The sequence below is a fragment of the Mus pahari genome, chromosome 18 (genome assembly GCF_900095145.1).
Source record: "Mus pahari chromosome 18, PAHARI_EIJ_v1.1, whole genome shotgun sequence".
In the NCBI taxonomy this organism is placed as follows: Eukaryota; Metazoa; Chordata; class Mammalia; order Rodentia; family Muridae; genus Mus; species Mus pahari.
This window is the reverse complement of record NC_034607.1, coordinates 32,724,585-32,748,253: the sequence shown is the minus strand read 5'-3', so window position 1 is coordinate 32,748,253 and position 23,669 is coordinate 32,724,585. Positions and strand designations below refer to the sequence as shown.

The following is a 23,669-nucleotide window of genomic DNA, read 5'->3' as shown; positions in this document are numbered from 1 at the left end:
GGACTCGGGGCCGCGCGCGCCGGGCCTCCGGGCTCGTTCGTTCGCTGTCAGCCTAGAGCGGCCGGGGTCGGAGCACCGCGTACCCCGCCATGTTCTCCTTGGCGCTGCGGGCCAGGGCGACCGGCCTCGCTGCTCAGTGGGTAAGAGGCACGGGGTGAACCCCGGGGCACTGTCGCCACAGTCTCCTGCTGTTCGTGCCTCCCTTAGCTTTTAGTCCTGGGAGACCCTGGCGGCGGCGGGGGACGCCGCGGCCTTCGTCCTCAGTGCCTCCGGGATGCTCCGCGGCTGCGGTGGCGGCGGGTGGCGGGCGGGCCGGCCGCACCGGGCCGGGGAAAGTCACCCCTAACTTAGTCAAGGTCAGGAAGGCGGTTGTCATTTGTCCTGGCGCGGAAGCTAGTGGGGGGCCCTGGCGCCCCGCTGCTCCCAGGATCCTAGCAGCGAAGCTTTGGGCTGCTTGGCTGTACGGCTTAGCGGCTGCGCTGCATCAGATTTTAAAAGCATGCTGGAGAAAACGCCGATGTGCTGGGTGAAGGCTCGCCGAGTTCCTTCAGGACTAGATAAAGGCGGCCAGCGTTTCATATACTGAAGTTGTGTTCATTCATTTTAGGAAGTGCTCGGCAGAGAATCGTAGGAATTAACTGTGAAAGAACAGAAGTAGCACGAGTAACTTGCACTCCCCAAAGAGTCGGAGTTTTGTGGCCATTTGAGCGTCAGGTGCATCTCAGCTAGGCCAAGGAATTGAATCGAAGTTGAAACACTGAAGCGAACCTAAAATGCAGATTCCAGGGCCTGCGAGGTAACTCAGGGTGGAAAGGCGCTGGCCTCCAGGTGTGAGAGGACTAGTTGTGGTTTGACCTTCACGAGCTGGACTTGTGTCGGGAGAGTGCATGGGCACACAGAAAATAATGGCTATTGAAATTAACTACATGGCAACTACAGGAAAGAAAGAAGCCTGATTTGTAAACAAAAACAAACCATTTGGGGCTTTAGACTTAGGCATCCCAGGTGACCTTTTGTAGTTATGTGACATGAACTAGAGCGGTTAGTCTTTGTTTCTTGTGCTGTGAAATGGGAATGTTGAGTCTGTCCCTAGTTATTCGAAGCCTTAATGTACTTCTAGGCCCAGGTAACAGTGTGGATTGGATTATAGTACTTTTTTTTTTTTTTTTTTCTTTTGAAATTAGATCTCGCCATGCAGCCCTGGCTGGCCTGGAGCCTGCTAAGTGTGGCATGTTGGCCTTGAATGTTTGTTGGTCTTCTTGCCTTGAGTGTTGAGTGCTGAGATTACAGGTTGTGAGCTTCCATGCCCTGCTGGAGTATAGCAATGATGGGTGATGTTTGATGGCTCCTTGCTGTGTATTTAATAGGTGAATTTATATCTTATTTTAGAGGATGGTGGAGTGTTTTCATCACTACAGATTAGAGACAGAATTCCCATTTTTTGTGGTGTTATTTCATGTAAGAACACTATTAAGGTTCATATGAGTATGGTTGGTCACAATCTGATATCCTAGCATTCAGGAGTTAGAGCCAGGAAGAGCAGAGTGTTTGCTATCACTAGCTATATAGTGAGTTTGAGGTCAGCCTGGCCTATATAAATTTCTGTCTGAAAATATCCCCAGCTCAAATCCCAGCCCCCTACAACAAACAAAAAGGTACCCATGGTAGTGTGGACTAGTAAAGAGTCAGTGAAAGGTTTTATGTACAGTAGGGTTCTGCTTTGAGTAGATGACTGGTGTAGGAGTGGAGGTGGACTAGGTCTGGTTGGAGTCAGAAACTGGAAGGTTACATAGGTAAGAGAGGTTGTGTGAATCATTCAGTTGAGGAGGAGACTAAGAAGTAGGGGCAAAAAAGTTCCCATAGATGTCTTCTGTTTCTTTTGTTTTTGAGGCAAAGGGTAACAAGAGGTGTAGTTGAAAAGCAGGTATTGTTTTTGGGTGATGTTTGGAGACAGAGTTTCTTTATGTAGCCTTGGCTGGCCTGGAGGAACACCAGCCTGGCCTCGAACTCAGGAATCCACCTGCACTCCCAGGCCTCTGCTTTCAGTTTTGAAATGTTTTCCCCTATGATAGTGGGTTTTGTGCTGTCACCCCAACATGCTGTCCACAATGAATAATTTTGAGTTGTATCCTGGACTTTGTGAATGTATAATAACTTACACTAATAACACTACATAACATAATAATAACATAATAACACTACATTCTAACTTATTTCTTTAAAGAATATCCATCCCCATTGTCATGAGTGGCAGACCAATATTGGTTCTAATTTAGTTAGGCTGATTAGAATCTGTCATTACACAGGGTCAGCCAGAGATCTGAGTAGTTTCTGTACCCATTTCAGTAATTCCTTTCCTGGGATTCCCACTTGCCTATGCCAGAGATTTTCCACTTCCTTGACTAAGTCAAGTCATTTAAGATGGTGTTTTAATTTTTTTTTGTGTTTATTTATTTTGGTTTCTTTGTTTGTAGAACAGGGTCTTAACTGTATAGCCCAAGCTGGCTTTAAACTCTGGCAGTCCTCTTAGCATACCTCCTAAATGGTGGTGTTACAGGTGTGAGCCATCGTACCTGGCTTACATGAAAGACTTTTGGTGTGTTTGTTTGAGACAGGGTTTCTCTGTGCAGTCCTAGTTGTTGGCCTGTTACATTAGAGATACTCAAGCCTAACTTTGTAAAATCCCAGCAGACCCAAAAGAAATCTCACCTTTTAGGACAGGCATGGTGGTACATACCTTTAATCCCAAAGGCAGGAGGATCTGTGAGTTTGAGGCCAGCCTAGTCTATATAGCAGGTTCTAGGACACCAAGGGCTACTTAGTGACCTTTCTCAAAACAAGAACAACAACAAAACAAAACAAATAAAACAAAACAACCCCACCCCCCAAAAAAAACCCAAGAAATTTTATCTTAGTGTGTGTGATCTTAAAATTCTAAATCTCAAAACATTTTACAGATTTTTCTTACCTTATGCTGGGTTTATATACGCTCCTACTTTGAAAGTCGAAGATTTAATAATAAATGAAACAGTATAGCTTGCCAACATTATATTCTATAAAGTAGTTTCACCCTTTTTTTGTTTTTTGTTTTTAAAGATTTATTTATTTTATGTGTATGAGTACACTGTAGCTGTACAGATGGTTGTGAGCCATCATGTGGTTGCTGGGATTTAAACTCACTACCTTCAGAAGAGCACTCAGTGCTCTTACCCACTGAGCCATCTCACCAACCTACCCTTTTATTCTTTTTTTCTGTGTGTATGTGTGTGTGTGTGTGTGTGTGTGTGTGTACATATGTAGTGTGTGAGTGTATGTGTGTATGTAAGTATTCCTTTTTAAGGCTGCCCAGGAAAATCGTTGTATATGATGAACAACTAAGTTGAACAAGTGCTGTAATTATGGAAGCATGGCCTGTTCCTTTCTCTAGCACTGTTCAGGCTAAGAGGAGGGAGCTGCGTGGTCATGATGGGTGAGTGGGAGGCATAAAGTGCTGTAAGTTGAAGAAACTGCATGCACAAGGAGTGAGATGCATGGCAGGCTGGAAGGAAGTAAGAGGGTGGAAGCTAGGACTGAAAGGGTCAAATCGCCTTTTCCATGATGTAAGAGGATTTAGATTTTGTCCAGTAAGACGTGAACAGTTTCAGCAGATTTGTAGCATGCTCAGATTGAGTCCAGTGCTACCACCTTCAGTCCTCTGCTCATTAGAATTTTTGTGAGCATCTCTAGAGATGTGGAAAAGCATAAGACTGTCATGGAATCATGTTATTGGTAGTAATCTGGGGCGGAGGAAGAACTGGGATAGAAGCAGGGCTGGGGAATGCAATAACAGGAATAACAAAAATTATTCAGTAGAATGTCTAAGACCTAGTGATTAATAAGTCAGGAAAAGTATATTGAGATATTTTCTTAAATCATGTATGGCATTAAGATATTGTCTACAAAAGACTGTTAACTGCATGTGATGGTCTATACTTAAAATCCTGGCACTTGGGAGACTGACATAGGAGCATAGAAAGTTTAGGCTAGCCTGGGCTATCTAATGAGACTGTTATCTCAAAACAACAAAAGTAAGCCTGGCAGTGGTGGCTCATGCCTTTAATCCCAACTTGAGAAGCAGGCAGATGCTTATATGTTCAAGAGAGACATCCTACTGGAAGGGTTATATTAGGCTCATTCTCCAAACTGGCACTAGTGTACGAGAGTGTAGTGGCTTGTGCAGAGTGATGGCTTGGTTTGCTGTGCTCTACTTTGTGTGCATCTTAAATGAAAGGGTTGTTTGTGTCCTATTGTGTTGGATAAGCTCGTAGGTGGCAGTACATTATTAGCATGAATAACTCAGGAACATAACGTCCCTTATGGGAACCCCAGTGCATTTCCCACCTCTTCCACTTCCTTTAAGTAAAAGGGAATTTATATATTAATTTCAACAGAGAGGAAGTAGATATTTTTAAATATCTAAAAATATAATTGTATCAGAAGAAGTCACAGCCTAATTACAATATAAAAAAAACTGCATACTAACAGATACAAGAAACTCAATAATCTGCTCTGTTTTGAGACTGACTTAAAGTTGTTTTTTTTTTTTTTTTTTTTTTTTTCGAGACAGGGTTTTTCTGTATAGCTCTGACTGTCCTGGAACTCACTTTGTAGACCAGGCTGGCCTCAAACTCAGAAATCCGACTGCCTCTGCCTCCCAAGTGCTGGGATTAAAGGCGTGCGCCACCACGCCTGGCAACTTAAAGTTTTTATGAACAAAAGACAATTTATCTGTCGTGCTTTAAAATTACCTTTAAATCTGTATTTCAGTTATTGTTTTGTGTCTGCTAAGTGAACAACAATGCTTTAACATATTAGGAAGTTATTTCAGAGTAATTTCATTATCTTAAAACAGCCCATTAAAAAAACACCTACTGGGGCTGGCGAGATGGCTCAGCGAGTAAGCACTGACTGCTCTTCCAAAGGTCCTGAGTTCAAATCCCAGCAACCACCTGTAATAAGATCTGACACCCTCTTCTGGTGTGTCTGAAGTCAGCTACAGTGTACTTATGTATAATAATAAATAAATCTTAAAAAAAAAGACACCTATTTTAAAACAAACAAGAGCTCATGCCTTTTATCCCAGTACCCAGGATATACAGTCAGGAGGATCTCTGTGAGTTCGAGGCCAGCCTGGTCTACAGAGCTAGTTCTAGGACAGCCAGGGATACACAAAGAAACCCTGTCTCAAAAAACAAAACAAAACCCAAACCCAAAAAAACCAATAAGCTTTAAAAATATGAAATGAGGGGCTGGAGAGGTAGCTCTGTGGTTAAGAGCACTGGCTATTCTTCCACAGGATGGGGAAAAAAAAAAGGCAATAGACAAGTAGATGTTAAAGGGATTGTCCAATTTGTAGCAGTATAGATTTAATGAACAACCTTTTTTAAAACTACAAACTATGTTTATGGAATAGTTCCTAATAACCCTGAGTCGTGTGCTTTCAGTGCCGCTGCCTCCTGTGCAGGCATCCTTCTGTTAGCCTTGCCTTTCTGCCTGTAGGCTGACAGGACAGTGGAGCAGCCGACACTCGGGACGCCATTTGTGCATGGGTAAAGACTGGTCATTTTATGGGATCCTGGGCATTTCATATCCATGAAGTAGGAACTGGGGCTCTGCACAGGAACCTTCTCCTGTGTTTCCTCTTCTCATCTGGAAAGGGATGAAGGGGCTCCTTTGCGAGAGGCATGTTCTTGTAGGGAGGTCTTAACCACCAGAAAGCTAATGGACAGCTTTTGCAGAATTAGCTCTGTATTTATTTTAAAGATTTATTTTAATTTTATGTGTTTTAGTGTTTTGCCTACATGTGTGTATATGCACTGCATGTGTGTATGGTGCCCACAGAGGCCTAAGAGGACACTGGAACTGGGGTATAGACAATTATAATTCACCATGTGGGTGTTGAGAACCAAACCCGAGTCCTCTGCAAAAGCAGGTCTCTTAACTGCTGAGCATCTCTCCAGCTCCTCTTTATTTTAAATGAAAATATATGCATGAAACATCCTGAATAAACAAAAAGGGGATCAAATATTAACCAGAAAAAGTTCGATGCATTTTATTTGTGAATATTTTATTTTATCAATCTTTTTTCAGTTTGTGTATCAGTGTTAAGTAGGAATTGGAAAATTAAAAGAAAAAAAAATCTTGTTTTGTTTTGTTTTTTTCAAGACAGGGTTTCTCTGTGTAGCCCTGGCTGTCCTGGAATTCACTCTGTAGACCAGGCTGGCCTGGAACTCAGAACTCCCCCCTGCCTCTGCCTCCCAAGTGCTGGGATTAAAGGCGTGCGCCACCACATCCGGCCCCCCGCTACAATCTTATGATAAAAATGATGGTGACAATTATTTATAGCATTCAACCTTTATTAGTGTCTGAATTTTGTTATAATAGGGATGGTAGACTGTATGTGTTTAAAAGTTAATTTTGTTGTACGTATGCTTGTACACCAGGGTCATCAGAAGAGGGTTCCTAAGACTGGAGGTACAAATGGTTGTAAGCCACTGTGTGAGTGCTGGGAATTGAACCTGGGTCCTTTGGAAGAGCAGACAGTGCTCATAACTGCAGAGCCATCTCTCCATGTCCTATAAAAAGAGAATTCTTGCTGAATGTAACTGTAGCATCAATACTTTTTTTCCTGTGTCATTTTTATGAAAATTAACAGCTACTTAATACTCCAATCTGGAAATTTTGCTCATTTAGAACTTACCCTTGAGTGGTGCAGTAGCTCACAAAATAAAAACTTGCTATGGAAACCTCATGACCTAAGTGTGATCCCTGGATCGATCTCACAGTGGAAGGAGAGGACTCCTGAAAGTTGTCCTCTGGCCTCCACATATCTACTTGCACTCACACGCACAGATCATATCAAATTACACTCTGAAAGTACTTTAAAATTAAAGCTTCTTTTTGCTTATGTTTTTACAATAACTATGCTAGCAACAATTTTTGTTTTATTTTGATTTTGTTTTTTTTTTTTTTACTAGTTTTGTATTTTTTGAGACAGGGTCCCCTATGAACCCTGAATTCATAGGAGATCTGCGTGGTTTTGCCTCCTCAGTGCTAGGGTTAAAGGTGTGTGCCACCATGCACTGCAAAATATTCTTCCGTCTTTTATACTCATTTCTTTTAAAGATATATTATTTTTAAATACGTGTGTATATGAAGGTATGTGCCCATGACTGCAGGTTAAGAGGTCTGGGATTTCCCTGGAGCTAGAGTTACACGCAGTTATGAAATGCCCCAGATGGATGCTGGGAACAGAACTTGTAAGAAGAGTTGTTCCAGCTTAGAGTGGGAGGCAGGCAGTCCAGGAGAGGAACTGGAGAACAAAATGTAACAGATTCCTTCCAGAGCAGTGCACCTGGCAAGTCGGCATAGCATGCGGTGTAGTACAGTGTGTGGCTGGAGCTGCTGAAGTATTTAGTAAAGAACGGAAAAGGCTGGCGAGCGCGCGGACCCCCCCCCCCCCCAAACATACACAGCACCTCTCTTCCCCCTGAGACAGGGTTTTGTTTTTTGTTTTTTTTTCTTTTTTCTTTTGGGCGGGGGTTTTGAGACAGGGTTTCTCTGTGTAGTCCTGGAACTCACTCTGTAGACCAGGCTGGCCTCGAACTCAGAAATTCGCCTGCCTCTGCCTCCCAAGTGCTGGGATTAAAGGTGTGCGCCACCACGCCCGGCGAGACAGGGTCTTTATATGTAGGCATAGATTCACAGCACCCTCCTCTCAAGCTTCCTAGTTCAATACTCTTTAAAAGTAACTTTCCAGCCGGGCAGTGGTGGAGCACACCTTTAATCCCAGCACTTGGGAGGCAGAAGCAGGCAGATTTCTGAGTTCAAGGCCAGTCTGGTCTACAGAGTGAGTTCCAGGACAGCCAAGATCTACACGAGAAACCCTGCCTCGAAAAAAAAAAAAAACTTTCCAAAAGCATTACTGTGTTAAAAGAAATAGATTTACATCCGGTATGGTGGTGTACACCTTTAATCCCAGCACTTGGGAGGCAGAGGCAGATGGATTTACAAATTAAGTTCCAGGACAGCCAAGACTGTTGCATAGAGAAACCATGTCTTCAACCATCCCCCATCAACCCGCTCCCAAAAAGATATAAATTCTTTGAAGTTTTCCATAAATCATACTAGTTTGCTTCCCTAAAAGGCTTGTATGAGTGTTTGCCTAATGCATTAGCAAGCTCATTTCTCCCATGCCCTCAACAAAATGGAATGCTATCTTAAAACAAAATCCCAAACCAAAACTTTTCCTAATTTAAGCTGGCAGTATTATTTTAAGTTTCATGCTTTTAATTGCTATTAAGTTTTTAAATGTTCATGATCGTTACTAATTTTCCTCATTAACTTTACGCACTTAAGGTCTTTTCTGGGTGTTATCCCTTTATCACTAGAAGTGTGTAAGACATAGTAGTCTTCAACATAGACGGTAGACGATGCCGCAGAGAGAAGGCATAAGGGACAAACAGCAGAGGAGTCAGAGCTGAGTCCGGAAGGAGGGTGGTGACTTTCAAACTGTGGTTGATCGTCAAGAAATGAGTATGTAAGGCTCAGAGGTGAAAAGAGGGATTACTTCCTCTGCCTTAAAATTAACCATTATTATGAAATAGTTTTCTCAGTATTTTATTCATAAGTTTTCTTTATTTTCTTGTGTTCTCAGCCAAAGTGACTGCAGTGTGTTTTCTAAAGTTTAGTGTCATGTTTCACAGCCTTGAATGTGTTGAATTGTTTTTAAAAGTTACATATTTAAAACAAAAGAAGCCTAAAGTCATGCTTGTTTATCTACTAGCTGCCTAGGGGGTGAGGGTGATGGCAGTAGGGGAGAACACAGTTGAGGCAAAGCCCCTCCAGGACCCTTTCTCTGGTTGTGGGTGGTACATAAAACTGATAGTTTTGACCACTGTATGCTATACCTATTCTGTCACTAGGTTTTCTGGTTAAGACCACATGAAGAACTGTGATCTGTGGTAAAGTTAAATATGTTGTTGGGTCATGTCACTTGCACTTAGTCTCTCTGGTAGCCAGTCCTATGCTTGGTTTAATTCAGTGTCCCACCATTTGTGGTTCACAGAATTAAGAAATGGTAGGATTTAGAATAATATTTTATTTGTTTAGAGTGGGAGGCAGGCAGTCCAGGAGAGGAACAGGAGAACAAAATGTAACAGATTCCTTCCAGAGCAGTGCACCTGGCAAGTCTGCATAGCATGCAGAGTAGTACAGTGTGTGGCTGGAGCTGCTGAAGTATTTGTAAAGAATGGAAAAGGCTGGCAGCTCTGGTAACACATCCTATAATCAGCCCAGCACCAGGAATGCTGAGGCAAAAAGAAAAAAATTAAAAGTCCAGCTTGGGCTACATATGGAGACTCTATCAAAAAATTTTAGAAGGGTATAATGTGACTACTTGTGCATAGCTGTGACACATGTGTAGAATAAAAACCTTACCATATCATGGCCAGGTGTGGTGGAGCAAACCTTTAATCTTGGGAGGTAGAGGCAGGTGGCTCCGTAGAAAGGCAGCTTGGTCTACAGGACAGTCCAATAAAGCAGGACTACACAGTGAGACCCTGTCTCAAGCCACAAAACTTTACCATATTAAAAAGCTGGCATCAACTCAGACAAAAGTAAAGACAGCCACTTAATTCTCTGATGGTTCATGCCAGCGAAAGTGCTCATGGCACCTGTGTTCACTCATGGCACTCTGGCTTGGGTTTGGGTCAGTTCATCCACTGACTCCCACAGGTGAGTTAATAATATGCCTTTATGCATCTATTTCCTGATACTTCTGAGAGAGAAGGGCATAGGATATAGGCCAGCTCCTAAGATGATACTTGATTCCCTTGTTTTAAATTATGACTCTGAAAGTATTTCTTCATGAAATTTTTCTTAAAATTTGTGACTAAGTTTTCTTAAAAATTTAAACTTTAGGGAAGACATGCAAGGAATTTGCATAAGACAGCAGTGCAAAATGGTGCTGGAGGAGCCTTATTTGTGGTAAGTAATTGGGATTCCTCATAATGGAAAGACATGGGAATTTGAGTGAATCCACTGTAATATAAATTGTGGGATATGTTATCATACCTCTGTGGCAGAATACTTGCCTAGAGTGTGCAGGATCTGGGTTCTGGGTTCAATCCCTAGTGCAAAGAAGCAACTTTAAATGTTTTAGTTTTATGTGTGAATGTAACTGAGAACCTGTATGTACACTGTGTATATGCAGGAGCCAGAGAAGGTCAGGCGGTGTTAGATCCTTATGAACTGGAGTTGTAGTCAGCTGTGCCCTTCATGTGGGTGTTGGGAACCAAGCCTGATGGCTTTGCAAGAGCAGTAAGTGCTCTTAACCTCTGAGCCATTTCTCCTGCTCCCCAAAAAACAAAACCTTAATGCCTGTGTCTTTGACATATATTGATCACCATGGGGATTTAAATATTGCTTGCTAAATTTGTTATAATTCAAATGATGTTTGGTTTCAGCTGAACCTCTCAAATATAAACTAACACCTAGGAATTTAGGAGACTTTAGGATTAAGAATGTTGGTTATTGTGAGTAGGGCATGATGGGTCATGCCTTTAGTCCCAGCACTTGAGAGGCAGATCTCTGAGAGTTTAAGGTCAGCCTGGTCTGCATAGTGAGTTTTAGGACAGCTAGGGCTCTGTTACACAGATACGCTGCTTGGGGGTGTGGCGATTTAGGTTATCGTTTGGTAAAATTGCTATGAGAGCTAATCTGATGGTCAGATTATATGACTGTAACTTGAGAAATCCTTAAAGGGCATTTGTTTGAAACTCAAAAGAGTTTATAGAAATACAGTTAGTGCATAACTACATTATAAATATATTATTTTACAAAGCAGTTGGTCTCCATAATTTTGGCTTCACAGTTTTAACACTAGGTGGTATTTAAAAACTAGCTTTAGATGCGGTGTCTGTTGTTTGTAATTAATCTAGTATTTGATAACAATGGTAGTAAACTTGTATGATGATTTAAAGTATATACTTCAAATTATTGTCCAAAGCTTCCATTTTCTTCCTTCTTTTGCTTGATACCTTTTTAAAAAGCAAAACTCTGAGAACATCAAGATGTCCTGTTAATATTAAGCTTATTCTGCTCTTTAGAAAGTAATTATATACTTATTTATGTCTTATTTATGTTGACTATTGCTGGCTGGCCTGGAACTTTCGATATAAACCAGGCTGATCTTGAACTCATAGAGATCTGCTTTCTCAGTGCTGGGATTAAACACACTTTTAATGTTTGGTTTACTCCACTGGGTTTTTGTTTATTTGTTTTTGTTGGTGGTTAGGTATTTTTGTTGTTATTGTTGTTGTTGTTTTTGAATATAGTGGTTTTAGTTTTTTGCTTCTGATGTTTATTTTTATATAGGGTTTCACATCGTAACCTAGGATGAGTTTGAATTCTTGGCAATCCTCCTGCCTGGGATTCTTAGCAAACTAAACCTTCTAAATGCTAGCTTGATGGTTTCTCTGTAGAACACTTGTTTGAGGGAAGATGTCCTTTTGTACCTCTTGACAGAGTACAGATGTGTTGTCCCAGACGTCTTGGACAGTCAAATTCCTTTGCTTTTGGGTACTGTGCTTGTCAGCAATTCACATTTAGAATTTTTATTAAAAATTTTTGTTGGTATGTATGTCTACCTGGATATGTGCATGTGGTACAGGTACCCTTAGAGGCTGGAAGGGACCATTGGATACCCTGGAACTGGAGTTACTGGGAGTTATGTTTCCCGTTGTGGATGCTGGGAATTGAACTCTGGTTCTCTGCATTAGCAGCAAGCATGGCCCACTCCACGCCCCCAAAGCCGAGGTAGGGTTACTTGGTATAATAGAGCCCTGGCTGTCCCGGAACTTTCTCTGTAGATCACATTATGCTCAGACTCAGAGATCCACATGCCTTTGACTTTAAAATGCTGGGATTAAAGGCATGCATCACCATGTCCAGCAACAGCAAGCATTTTTAACCTCTAAGCCATCTCTCCAGCCCATATTTAAATTTTGTGTCTTAATTAAATACTGCTGTCAAGTTGTATTTGATATCTATTTCTAGTGAAGCTGGGTAAATATTTTTTGTTTTAAAACCAAAATGTATGCCTTAATATTTTAAGTGTTTGTTTTGAAACTATTCTAAAGGTTTTAGTTCCTCTAACTTTACTTTGGTAAATAGTCAACAAATAAGTATTTTTAGTCATTCATGCTACAAAGATAGACTGATGGGGTTAAAGTAGAGATTAAATGAGCAGCAACCGTAAAATGTAGTGTACGGTAGTATATTTCAGTTTTAGAGAAAATGTTGATAATTTTGGAAAAAAAATTTTTTTTTGTTTGTTTTTGTATAGCATAGAGATACTCCTGAGAATAACCCAGATACTCCATTTGATTTCACACCAGAAAACTATAAGGTATGTTTAATAAACAGCATGGTTGATTTATCAAGTATTTAGGGCTTCCATACATATAACGCAGGCACTTTCCCTTCTACAGAGGATAGAGGCAATAGTAAAAAACTACCCAGAAGGGCATAAAGCAGCCGCCGTGCTTCCAGTCCTGGATCTCGCCCAAAGGCAGAATGGATGGCTACCTATCTCCGCTATGAACAAGGTATTGGATTCAATTTGTCTCAGGAAAGAGGAGAGATTGTATGAGATAACTTAATATAGAGATCATCATGATAATCATTAGTATCAGAGTTTACTCATATATTCATATAATAGATAGATCGACCGATTAATCGATCTCCTCTTTAGTGTGTTTTTGTAATACAGCTTCCATTCTTGCAGGAAATAGGCACCAATATGAAAGAGGTGTTTTTCTCCTCCCCACGCCTTTTGAGGGAAATGCTCATTAATGGAAATATCTCAAATATGTATAATTTAGTATCATGGTGATTTGGAAATTAATGCAGTAGTGTTTCAACATTAAAATTTCAGGGAAAAAAATCCCTTACCAAATGTAATCTCATAGTTTCTTTACATCTTAGGTTCTAGTCTTTAACAAAAATTTGTATCTAATATGTGGTATGTTATGGCATTTGGTTACCTTCAGAACCACCAAGTGACCCACTTCAGCCTACTTATAAACACTGTTAAGACTCATCCACTCTCCTTCCACAATAGGGTCTGCCCAATACACTGAGCCCAGGCTATTCTTGACCTTTTGCTAATCCTCCTGCCTTAGATGTGAAGATTGTTTACAAATAGTTTCAGCAATAATCTATATTTCAGATTTACTTACATCCTGTTACTATGGTAATTACATTCAGTGACAGTACAGCTCACCATTTACAAGGTCATGGATACTCCACTGTAGTAGGTTCTGCTCCTCATTTTCTAAACTTGATTTGGTTATAAATAAAGTCCACTGTTAGGTGGATTATCACAAAAAAGAAACAAAAGACAAAGGCTATCTCATCTTTGTTGGGACAACAATTGACTTTATCTAAAAACTACAAATGCAAATTTTACGTTGTGTTGATTGTTCTATCTGCATATGTACTTCCCTAATACTGATACATGTTACAAAGCTTTATTTAATAATTAAATGCTTAGTTAACACAGGTGGTTAATTTTTCCAGAAACCTTGATGAGAACTGGGTATGTAGCTAAGTGGAAGAGCATGTGCCCACCAACTCCAAAGCCCTGGGTTTAATCCTCAGCACTAAGAAAGAAAAAACAAAAAATAGTATGCTATATAGAGCTTGTAAAAAATGTTTCATTTGAAATTATACCTTCGTTTTTAAAATCTCTCTGTTTTTTTTTTGTTTTGTTTTGTTTTTCGAGACAGGGTTTCTCTGTGTAGCCCTCGCTGCCCTGGAACTCACTCTGTAGACCAGGCTGGCCTCGAACTCAGAAATCCACCTGCCTCTGCCTCCCAAGTGCTGGGATTAAAGGCATGGGCCACCACTGCCCAGCCGTTTTTAAACTCTTAAAAAATATTTTTAAGAGTTAAGCTTAGTGTGTGATGTGCATGTGGAGGTCAGAGAACTGTGGTTAGCAAGGTCTTTTACTTGTGTGAACCATTTTGCCAGCCCATACTTTTTTTTTTTTTAAGGAAAATGTTTTTAGTAATGAAAATATTTAGGTCTCTTGTTGAATAGTAAGAGTATAGAGAAAAATAAAACAAGTAAGAGTGTAAGGGCATTTAGGATACTGTGCTATTTAGAGTGGATACATTAGCTTCCGGTGATGTGAACACTGTAATCATTCTTAATATTCTAATATTTCAGGTGGCAGAAGTTTTACAAGTACCTCCAATGAGAGTATATGAAGTAGCAACTTTTTATACAATGTATAACCGAAAGCCAGTTGGGAAGTACCATATTCAGGTCTGCACTACTACACCTTGCATGCTTCGAGATTCTGACAGCATATTGGAGACCCTTCAGAGAAAGCTTGGTATGGAGTGCTTCATTTCTTTCATTAATCCCAATAGCCAGGGTGCCTTGGGACACAACCTTAATCCCCCAGCACTTGCGAAGTAGAGACAGGAGGATCTATAAAGTTCCAGGACAGCCAGGGCCACACAGAGAAAGAAACCCTGTCTTGAGACACCTTTGCCCACCCTCAACCCCAAACAAACAAACAAAGCAGGCGTCATCTCTATACGTTTCCCAACTCCAAACAAAATTATCTTCTAGATCTGTCATTTTCCACCTAAAATTTTCAACTTCAATTTATCTCATTTGGCTTATATTTACTCAGTACTTAAAAAAATATTATTTGCCTACTTTTATTTCTTTCTAGTTTGTGTTCATCTAATTCTCAGCCTCAAGTCTGAGCCTTTAATCTATGTTAATCATTAAGAATGTTAGCTTATGTCACATAAAAATGACTATATATGGGCTAGAGAGATGGCTTAGGCAAAGAGCATGCATTGGCTTCCCAGAGGACCTGAGTTCCCTTCCTACCCAACATCTATGTAGCAGGAAGCTCACAACCACCTGTAATTCCAGCACCAGGTGGAGCAGACATTTCTTGAGGCACCTGCACTTACGTGCACTAAATACACAATTAAAAATAATTTTTAGAGTGTTCATGTACTTTTTTTTAAAAGATATTTAGATGAATTGTATTGGACATCTGCAAAACGTGGTTTATTGCTCTTTATTTTCTTTTTTATTTAAATGTTAAATTTTTTTATTAGATATTTTCTTCATTTACATTTCAAGTGATATCCCGAAAGTCCCCTATACCCTCCCCCTGCCCTGCTCCCCAAACCACCCACTCCCACTTCCTGCCCTGGCAATTACCCTGTACTAGGGCATATTATCTTCACAAGACCAAGGGCCTCTCCTCCCATTGATGGCCGACTAGGCCATCCTCTGCTACATATGCAACTAGAGACACAAGCTCTGTGGGGCCTCTCTTCCCAATGATGGCNGATTAGGCCGTCTTCTGCTACATACACAGCTGGAGACATGAGCTCTGGGGGTACTGGTTAGTTCATATTGTTGTTCCTTCTATAGGGTTGCAGACTCCTTCAGTTCCTTGGGTACTTTCTCTAGCTTCTTCACTGGGGGCCCTGTGTTCCATCCAATAGCTGACTGTGAGCATCCACTTCTGTGTTTGCCAGGCACTGGCATAGCCTCACAAGAGAGAGCTATGTCAAGGTCCTGTCAGCTAAATCTTGCTGGCATATGCAATAGTGTCTGTGTTTGGTGGCTGATTATGGGATGGATTCCCCAGGTGGGGCAGTCTCTGGATGGTCCTTCCTTCTTTCTCAAAATTATGGAACGTTTCACGAATTTGTGTGTCATCCTTGCACAGGGGCCATGCTAATCTCTGTATCGTTCCCAATTTTAGTATATGTGCTGCCAAAGCAAGTATGTCCATGTACTTTTCTAGAGAAGCCATAGAATAAGTAACAACATAGTAGGAATATTTCACAAGGTAAACATATATCTATAGCATATTTATAAAATAAAATAAATGAGTACTTTCAGTACTTTCCATACAAAATCGCCATTGCTGCTGCTTTTCCTTTTTTTTTTTGAGACAAGATTTCTCTGTGTAGCCCTGACTGTCCTAGAACTTTCTCTGTAGACCAGGCTTCAAACTCAAGAGATCTGCCTGCCTTTCCCTTGGAGTACTGGGATTAAAGGTGTGTACTCCCCCTGCCTGCCTCCATTTATTTTTGACTGTGAAGTTAAAACATCTTTTAATTTTCCTTCTTGTAGTGAGGAAGTGCAGGCTTCACTCATACTAGAGGCGAGTGTACTTAATACTGACTTGCATTCTCAGCCCCGTTTTTACTTACTTTGAGATAGGGTCTTACTGAGTTGACCAAGCTGTTCTTGCTTGCAGTCCTCTGACTCTCAAGCCTTCGACATCGGTTAGGGATTTTTAAAAAATACATACGTCCTTGCATGTCACAGATACATTTGGGCAATATCAAAGTATATAAGGCAGAAAGATCAGCTGGCTCCCAAAATATACCTCTATATTATATTGTTATATTCTGGTAACTACTTGGTATATAGCTTACAGGTTTTATATCATTTACTATTTAGCATATAAATGTAATATATGTGCTCTTATATTATGTGGTGTAACTTTGGTCTTCATGTGTAGCACAGAGTTTTCTCATTTTTTGCTGTTATAGACAAGAGTACTCTAGTAATTTCATATATTCACACCTTTGCATGTTTTTCATGTTGTATATTAAGATCATTTATAAGAAATTGCTGAGTCATGCTTGCTGTATTTTGCCAATCTCTTCCCTTAAGGATATGAGTATTCATTTTCCTTACCTCCTTAATAATATTCTGAATCTTTGCCAATCTAATGGCTTAACTGTGTTATTAGCAGTCCAATTTGTTGTTTCTTTTTTTGATTGGATATTTTGTTTACATTTCAAAATGTAATTTTGTTATCCCCTTTCCCAGTTTCCCCTCGCAAACCCCCATCCCATCCCCCCTTACCCTGCTTCTATGAGGGTGCTCACCCACCTACTCCCACCTCACCACCCTAGCATTCCTCCACACTGGGGCATCAAGCCTTGACAAGACCAAAGGACTCCCCTCCCATTGATGCCAGATAGGCCTCTTCAGCTCCTTCAATCCTTTCCCTAACTCCTCCACTGCTCAGTGTGATGCTTGGCTGGAGTGTCTGCATCTGTATTGGTCAGGATCTGCAGAGCCTCTCAGGAGACAGCTGTTATCAGGCTCCTGTCAGCATGGTTGTTTTTTTTAATGACTTTTTTGTTATGTGTGTACTGTACCCTTGGCCAGAAGGGGGTGTTGGATCCCCTGGGACTGGACTTACAGATGTTTGTGATCCACAACTGTTTGGGTGCTGGAAACCAAACCCAATCCTCTACAGGGACACCCAGTGCTCTAATCACTGAGAAGCCTCCACCTCATCCCCCAACCATTTTTTTTTGAAGCTTGAGAATAATTTTATTAGTTTAAAAGAAAAGCCCCAATGCAGGCAAACTATAACTATCCAGTGCTGCCTGTAGGAGTGAGACAGAGAAAAGGGAGAGCCATGCTGTTTGAGGTAGGCTGGAGGTCAGCCGTGGCAGATAAGCAGCTAGGTGGTATGGGCAGCAAGTTCAGTCTTAGCACAGAGTGAATGAAAACTGTGAGCACTGGCCTCTGGGTTTTTATTGATTTCAAAGGAACAAGCTTACTCAAGAACTAGCTTGAAGCTAGGCAGTTGGCTTTTGCCTGTAGTCCCAGACCTCTGTAACTTAAACCCAGGAGGGTTGTCATGAGTTAAGAGGCCAGGACTGAGCTGCAGTGTGAGACCCCATCTCCAAAACCAAACAACAAAACCGAAAAGACAAAAAATCAAAATGAGTATTATGTTGTTACCATTATGCTTATTTTTTGAGACCAGATCTCTCAATATATAGTCCAGGCTGGTGTTGAACTTGAATCTTGATTCTGCTTTCTAAGTGCTGAGATTACATGTATATACCATTATGCTTGGCTCTTTACTTTTTTTGGTTTTTCGAGACAGGGTTTCTCTGTGTATCCCTGGCTGTCCTAGAACTTGCTCTGTAGACTAGGCTGGCCTTGAGCTCAGAAATCCACCTGCCTCTGCCTCCCAAGTACTGGCATTAAAGGCGTGTGCCACCATTGCCTAGAGGCTCTTTACATTTTTACAGAAATTTAATGCATGCCAATATTCATATACTTTTATAACATATTGTTGATATTGTCATTTTTTAAAAAGATATATAATTATTTATTTATTTATTACATGTAAGTTACACTGCAGCTGTCCTCAGACACTCCAGAAGAGGGAGTCAGATCTTGTTATGGATGGTCATGAGCCACCATGTGGTTGCTGGGATTTGGAAGAACAGTCGGGTGCTCCTACCCGCTGAGCCATCTCACCAGCCCGATATTGTCATTTTTATTAAACAATATTGCTTTTATGCTATAATTTATTTCTTTTAATGGTTATTTACATTTTTAGGAATAAAGGTTGGAGAGACTACACCTGACAAACTTTTCACTCTTATAGAAGTGGAATGTTTAGGGGCCTGTGTAAATGCACCAATGGTTCAAATAAATGACAACTACTATGTGAGTATCCATCCAACTTGATATAAGCTAAAATTCTGAAGTATCCTATTTAAGATATTTTATTTCATGTTCAGATATTGGGTCTTGAGATACTCATTTAGGAGAAACTACTAGTAGTATAAGTATCTAGAAGGTTTTAAAAGAATTATCTTTAAAAATTTCTCATTTTTTACAGGATATAAATTTGAGTTTTAATTATGGCCAATTTAGTCATTCACATATAGTTGAAACCAAGACAAAATAGCAACACTTTAGAGCAATTAGATAATATTGTCATTATCATTATTTGCAGAAGAAATTATACATATAAACAACTCATCTTTTTCTCTCAATAGTATCATAAACTTAGTGTGTATTCTTTTTATAAAGTTTTGTTTAGTCTGTATCTATAGTAATATGTCACTGTTTGCTTTAAGTTTTTTTAAATAGATGAAAAAAACTGCTCCACTGCTTTTTTTTTTTGTTTGTTTGTTTTTTTGTTTTTTCGTGACAAGGTTTCTCTGTATGGAACTCAGTTTGTAGACCAGGCTGGCCTCGAACTCAGAAATTTGCCTGCCTCTGCCTCCCGAGTGCTGGAATTAAAGGCGTGCGCCACCATGCCTGGCAGAAATTTTCTTTGCAGGAGTTTACTTTCTAGTTTATCTTTGTATTTAATGTATAGATTTCTTTTTTATATATTAACTGTGGTTTGATTGGTCTCTTATGAAGACTTCTTTTGTGCTGATCTGGGGTCCTGCTCCAGCCCTTCTTGGGTATTGAAAACTTGGAGAGAAGTTTGCTTGGTGTTTTCTTGCTGAAATTTCTTTGAGGGTTTTGTTTTGTTTTTGCCTCTGTTATGTACATCTGAAACAGGAATTAGTCAGGGCTTTATAAGAAGCATACATTTTGATATAGTAGCCCACAGGCCTTGGTGTCTTAAGAGATTTTCCCCCTTTTTGTCAATTAGTAGTTAGAGCTTGATTCAGGATCTCGGGCCTGTACCTATCAGGCACAGCAGTGGTTACCAGGTGACAGATAATCACTCTGATCCACAGTGCCTTTTCAGGGTAGCGTCTGTGTTGTTCTTTGGGGTTTTCCTATTTTATATTTTCTTATCGCTGTGAAGAGACACCATGACATGGCAACATGGCAGTGGCATGGTGCTGGAGTAGTTGAAAGCTACATCCTGATCTGTAGGTAGTAAGAAAGACACTAGGCTTGGCACTGCCAGTGACACACTTCCTTCTGCTAGCCTACACCTCCTAATCCTTTCAACTAGTTCCATTCCAAGGTCAATGAGCATTCAAATAGAGGAGCCTAGGGAGGGCCACTCTTATTCAAATTAAGTCATCTTCAAAACAAGTTCAGATTGAGTTACCAATAAAGGAACTCCTCTAAGGTACTAGTGAATTCAAACACAGAAATACACTTAGTTTTTCCCTTTTCAGCTTAAGTTCTTTCTATATATTGCATTATGAATTAATTGTAAGGACTTACAGGTTTTTTGTTTGTTTGTTGTTGTTTTTTTTTTTTTTAATAGCAGTTCGTTAATGTCTTCAATTTTTCTTTAGGAGGATCTGACACCCAAAGATATTGAAGAGATTATTGATGAACTCAGAGCTGGAAAAGTTCCAAAACCAGGGCCAAGGTATACTTTTATTTATATATATAAACTCTCATGGCATAACCTACACTGAACTGATCTTTCATAGCAGCTGGATTTTAAGAGTTTTACACTCATTCATAGGAGATGACTGGAAGTTTGCATATCTAAAGCTCTCATCTAGAGCATGATTATTACTACTATTATTATTATTATTTTTTTTTTGGTAAAAATCCATAAAATAAGGCTGGGGAGATGGTTCAGTGTTCGTAAAGTTCTGTCCATGCAGGCCTTGGGATGGAACCGGGAATCCTGTGAGCAAGGTAGCTGGCCAGCTTAACTAAACCAGCAAGTTCACAGTTCAGTGTGACGCAGAGCCTTGATACATAAGGTAGAGAGTGATAGAGACAGCCATCTAACGCTGATTTTGGACCCCCATGTGCACATACATATATAACACAAAACATGTGCAAACATGCCTATATACATCTCATACATATATGGGAAAAATTTGTAAGATAATTATCTGTGATCAACCAGAACATTTATACTGAAAGAGAATCGCCTTCAAATAGAAATTGCTTAAAAGTTCATGTTACTAGGAAGATTGATCTGAAAATATTTTTAAAATTTTGATCATGTATAATATATATGTGGAGGTCAGAAGACAACTTTGTGGAGTTGCTTCTCTCCTTACACCTGTACAGGTTTCAGGTTTTGAACTTGGGTTGCTATCTTTATCAACAATCACTTTTTCCTACAGACCCATGCCATTGACCCCAGACAAGATGATCTTTAATTATTACTTTTTTTGAAATGGCTATCTTATATTCTCCCTATCTTTTTGTCCTATTTAATATCACAGGTCTTTAGTTTTCCTTATGTGCCATAGTCTGGTCTCCATGGGAGTTCTAGTTGGCTTGTGAATTCACAGTGATACTTCAAACTAACTGTAGTACAGTCAGTCATATGTCACATAACCAGCAATAGACAATAGACACAATGATAGTCCCATAAAGTTACATTAAAGCTGAAAGTGTCTGTTAGTATTATTTTGAGGTAAGGTCTTACTATAGCCCTGGCTGGTGTGGAACTCAGTACATAGACCAGGTTAGCAACTCACAGAGCCTCTGGCATGCTGGCTGGGATTAAAGGTGGCCAGGTTTTAAAAGTAAAAATTTACATATGTTAACCACTAATAATCATTACTTGCTTTTCTTTTCAGGAGTGGCCGCTTCTGTTGTGAGCCAGCTGGAGGCCTTACTTCTTTGACTGAACCACCCAAAGGACCTGGCTTTGGAGTGCAAGCAGGCCTTTAACTTTTATTCAACTGTAACAAATGTCACTGGAGAAATAAAATATGAACTTACCTACATTAAGCCTTATACTATTTGCTTATTCCCACCTGTACATCATGGTAGTATTCTAGTAACTTGCAGCTGTTAAATATGTCAAAACAAGAGAACCATTATCTTGGCCTGCCTGTGAAGACCTACTATTATAACATAATCAAGTTAAGAATTACTTTAGTGTTGCCCATTCATAGTGCCATGTCATTTTTATCAGTATTAGGTTATTGTGAAGTAAAAGTTTTGCAGAACTTAAAATACATTTTTCCTTGTATTTTTAGACACAGCCAAATTGTTAATTTTTTTTTTATAAGCTTTGTCAATACTCTCTTTAAGCTGTTATAATATTCAAGAGCATAGAGTTGTTAGTAAAGTCTCTGACTGGTAAGACCTCCCTACCAGTGCTAAGGGTAAGAGGATTTTCTCTAACGTATTCCATTTGCATTTGCTATCTCATCTTGTAGCCCTGCTTATATGTTTACCAGGCTGGCCTTCAACTTTGGGTAGTTTTGCTTCTGCCTCTCAAATTCTGGGATTATAGTAAAAGCATTATTTATAAAAAGAAAATAAATAATTTGGTATTTCTTAAGCTATATTTATTTCTCACTTTGTATATCAGGCTGAACTAGAACTCTTAGATCTAGTAAAGGTATTCAGAGCCACCACACTTGGCCTTTAGCTGTTTTTGTTGTTTGAGGCATGGTTTGGCCATCTTTGGCTATATTTTTAACACTGGAAGCACCTAAGAAATAACTGGTGGAATTGGTAGGTTGGACAATGAGTTTGTATGAATAAAACTAATACATACAACTCAAGAAAGGAAGTGATAGTACAGTACTTCTGAAACTGCAGAATAGAAAAAGTCTTAATTCCTGGAATAATCACATTGCTTCAGGATTTATCAAAGTCAGTGACCTTACAGGTACCTCATTATAGTAGTAGGCACTCAAGGGGCAGAGGCAGGTGATCTCTTGAGAGCTTGAAGTCAGCCTGGCCTTTGTATGGAAGTCCACACCAAACAGAACTAATTAATGAAACTGTCTTTTTCTTTTTTTTAAGCTAGATTTTATTTATATTATGCGGACTAGTGTTGCCTGTGTTCGTGGTGTGCACCAAAGCCAGAAGAGAGCAGTGGACACCCAGGAACTGAAGTTACATATGGTTTTGAGTGGTCATGTGTGGGTGTTGGGAAAACAACAGAATCCAGGTGCTCAAACAGTGCTTTTAACCCCAGAGCCATCTGTCCAGCTCTGCCTATAAAGACAGACTAACTGGTTGTGAGTGCTTATGATTTAAGGTTTAAGGTAGGTCTTTAAGTTTTCGCTAGAAATATAGCTCTCTCTATACACCACTGTTGGGTACTTGATTGGCATGAGCAGGGGTAGAGTTTCAGTCCCCGGTACACACCTGCAGAGAGTTCTCCAGAAGGACTGTTTATACTGAACGTTTTTTATAGATGAGAACATGGAAGACAGGTTTATGTCCCGTCAAGTCCAAAATTCATCAAAATTTACAGCTTATTATTGATAGGACTGTCTTAAACTCATTAAGGTACTAACGGATACTGAAGGAGGCCACAGTTAACGATGAGGGAGAAGATGGTTTCCTGTGGAGTATGTAACTTCTTAGGGTGGTTAAGGCACAACGGTTGCAGGCTAACCGCTGTAGATTAAAGTATTCAGAAGGAAGTTTGAGGACAAGCTGCTGCGACGGTAAAATTTCCTCACACGCCCTATGAGACTTAGTACCACACGGACAAATTTAGTGAAATTTCTGCTCAGACAGGTCACAGGATCGCATGGGTAGAACCGAGCTTAATGATGCGTTCTTTGCAACCAGTGCTTAGAGCCTTGCTTTGGGGACAGGGTGCGTCTGGCTGGGCTACCCTCGGTCCGCGCCGCACGAAGCGGCTCAGACACGCAACCCGGACCCGCCCCACAGCGCCGCGGTGCCCTCCCGCCCGCACGACCACCGCTAACAAAACCCTCCCGGTTTCCAGCTGGTTCCACCGTCCCGTCTCAAACCCTGCAAAAATATGTGCGTTTCCTCCGCCGGGCGCCGGCACCCACGCCGCCTTTTGCACATCTCGGGTGGCGGCGGCTCCGCGTGAGGAGCGCCCCGGCCGACGGCTCGAGGGCTGCTCCGACTCCCACGCGGCT

At 40.5% G+C, this 23,669-nt stretch overlaps 1 protein-coding gene and 1 pseudogene across 1 annotated transcript; one reads left to right on the top strand and one right to left on the bottom strand.

The window, feature by feature from the left end:
* Ndufv2 (NADH:ubiquinone oxidoreductase core subunit V2) lies at positions 1 to 21,540 on the top strand. The gene is made up of 8 exons (XM_021217893.2): positions 1 to 140; positions 9,961 to 10,026; positions 12,386 to 12,448; positions 12,531 to 12,647; positions 14,272 to 14,440; positions 18,470 to 18,579; positions 20,130 to 20,206; positions 21,387 to 21,540. Exons 1-8 carry the CDS (start codon positions 90 to 92, stop codon positions 21,478 to 21,480), a joined length of 747 nt encoding a protein of 248 aa, XP_021073552.1. The 5' UTR covers positions 1 to 89; the 3' UTR covers positions 21,481 to 21,540.
* LOC115062545 lies at positions 15,767 to 15,867 on the bottom strand (annotated as a pseudogene).
* Positions 21,541 to 23,669: the final 2,129 nt, after the last annotated feature.

Bases quoted from the DNA above. Each gene is read 5' to 3' on its own strand.
- Ndufv2 (XM_021217893.2), top strand. From the start codon at position 90: ATGTTCTCCTTGGCGCTGCGGGCCAGGGCGACCGGCCTCGCTGCTCAG. The intron at 141-9,960 runs GTAAGAGGCACG...TTTAAACTTTAG, and splicing joins CCGGCCTCGCTGCTCAGTGG to GGAAGACATGCAAGGAATTT. The intron at 12,648-14,271 runs GTATTGGATTCA...CTAATATTTCAG, and splicing joins CTATCTCCGCTATGAACAAG to GTGGCAGAAGTTTTACAAGT.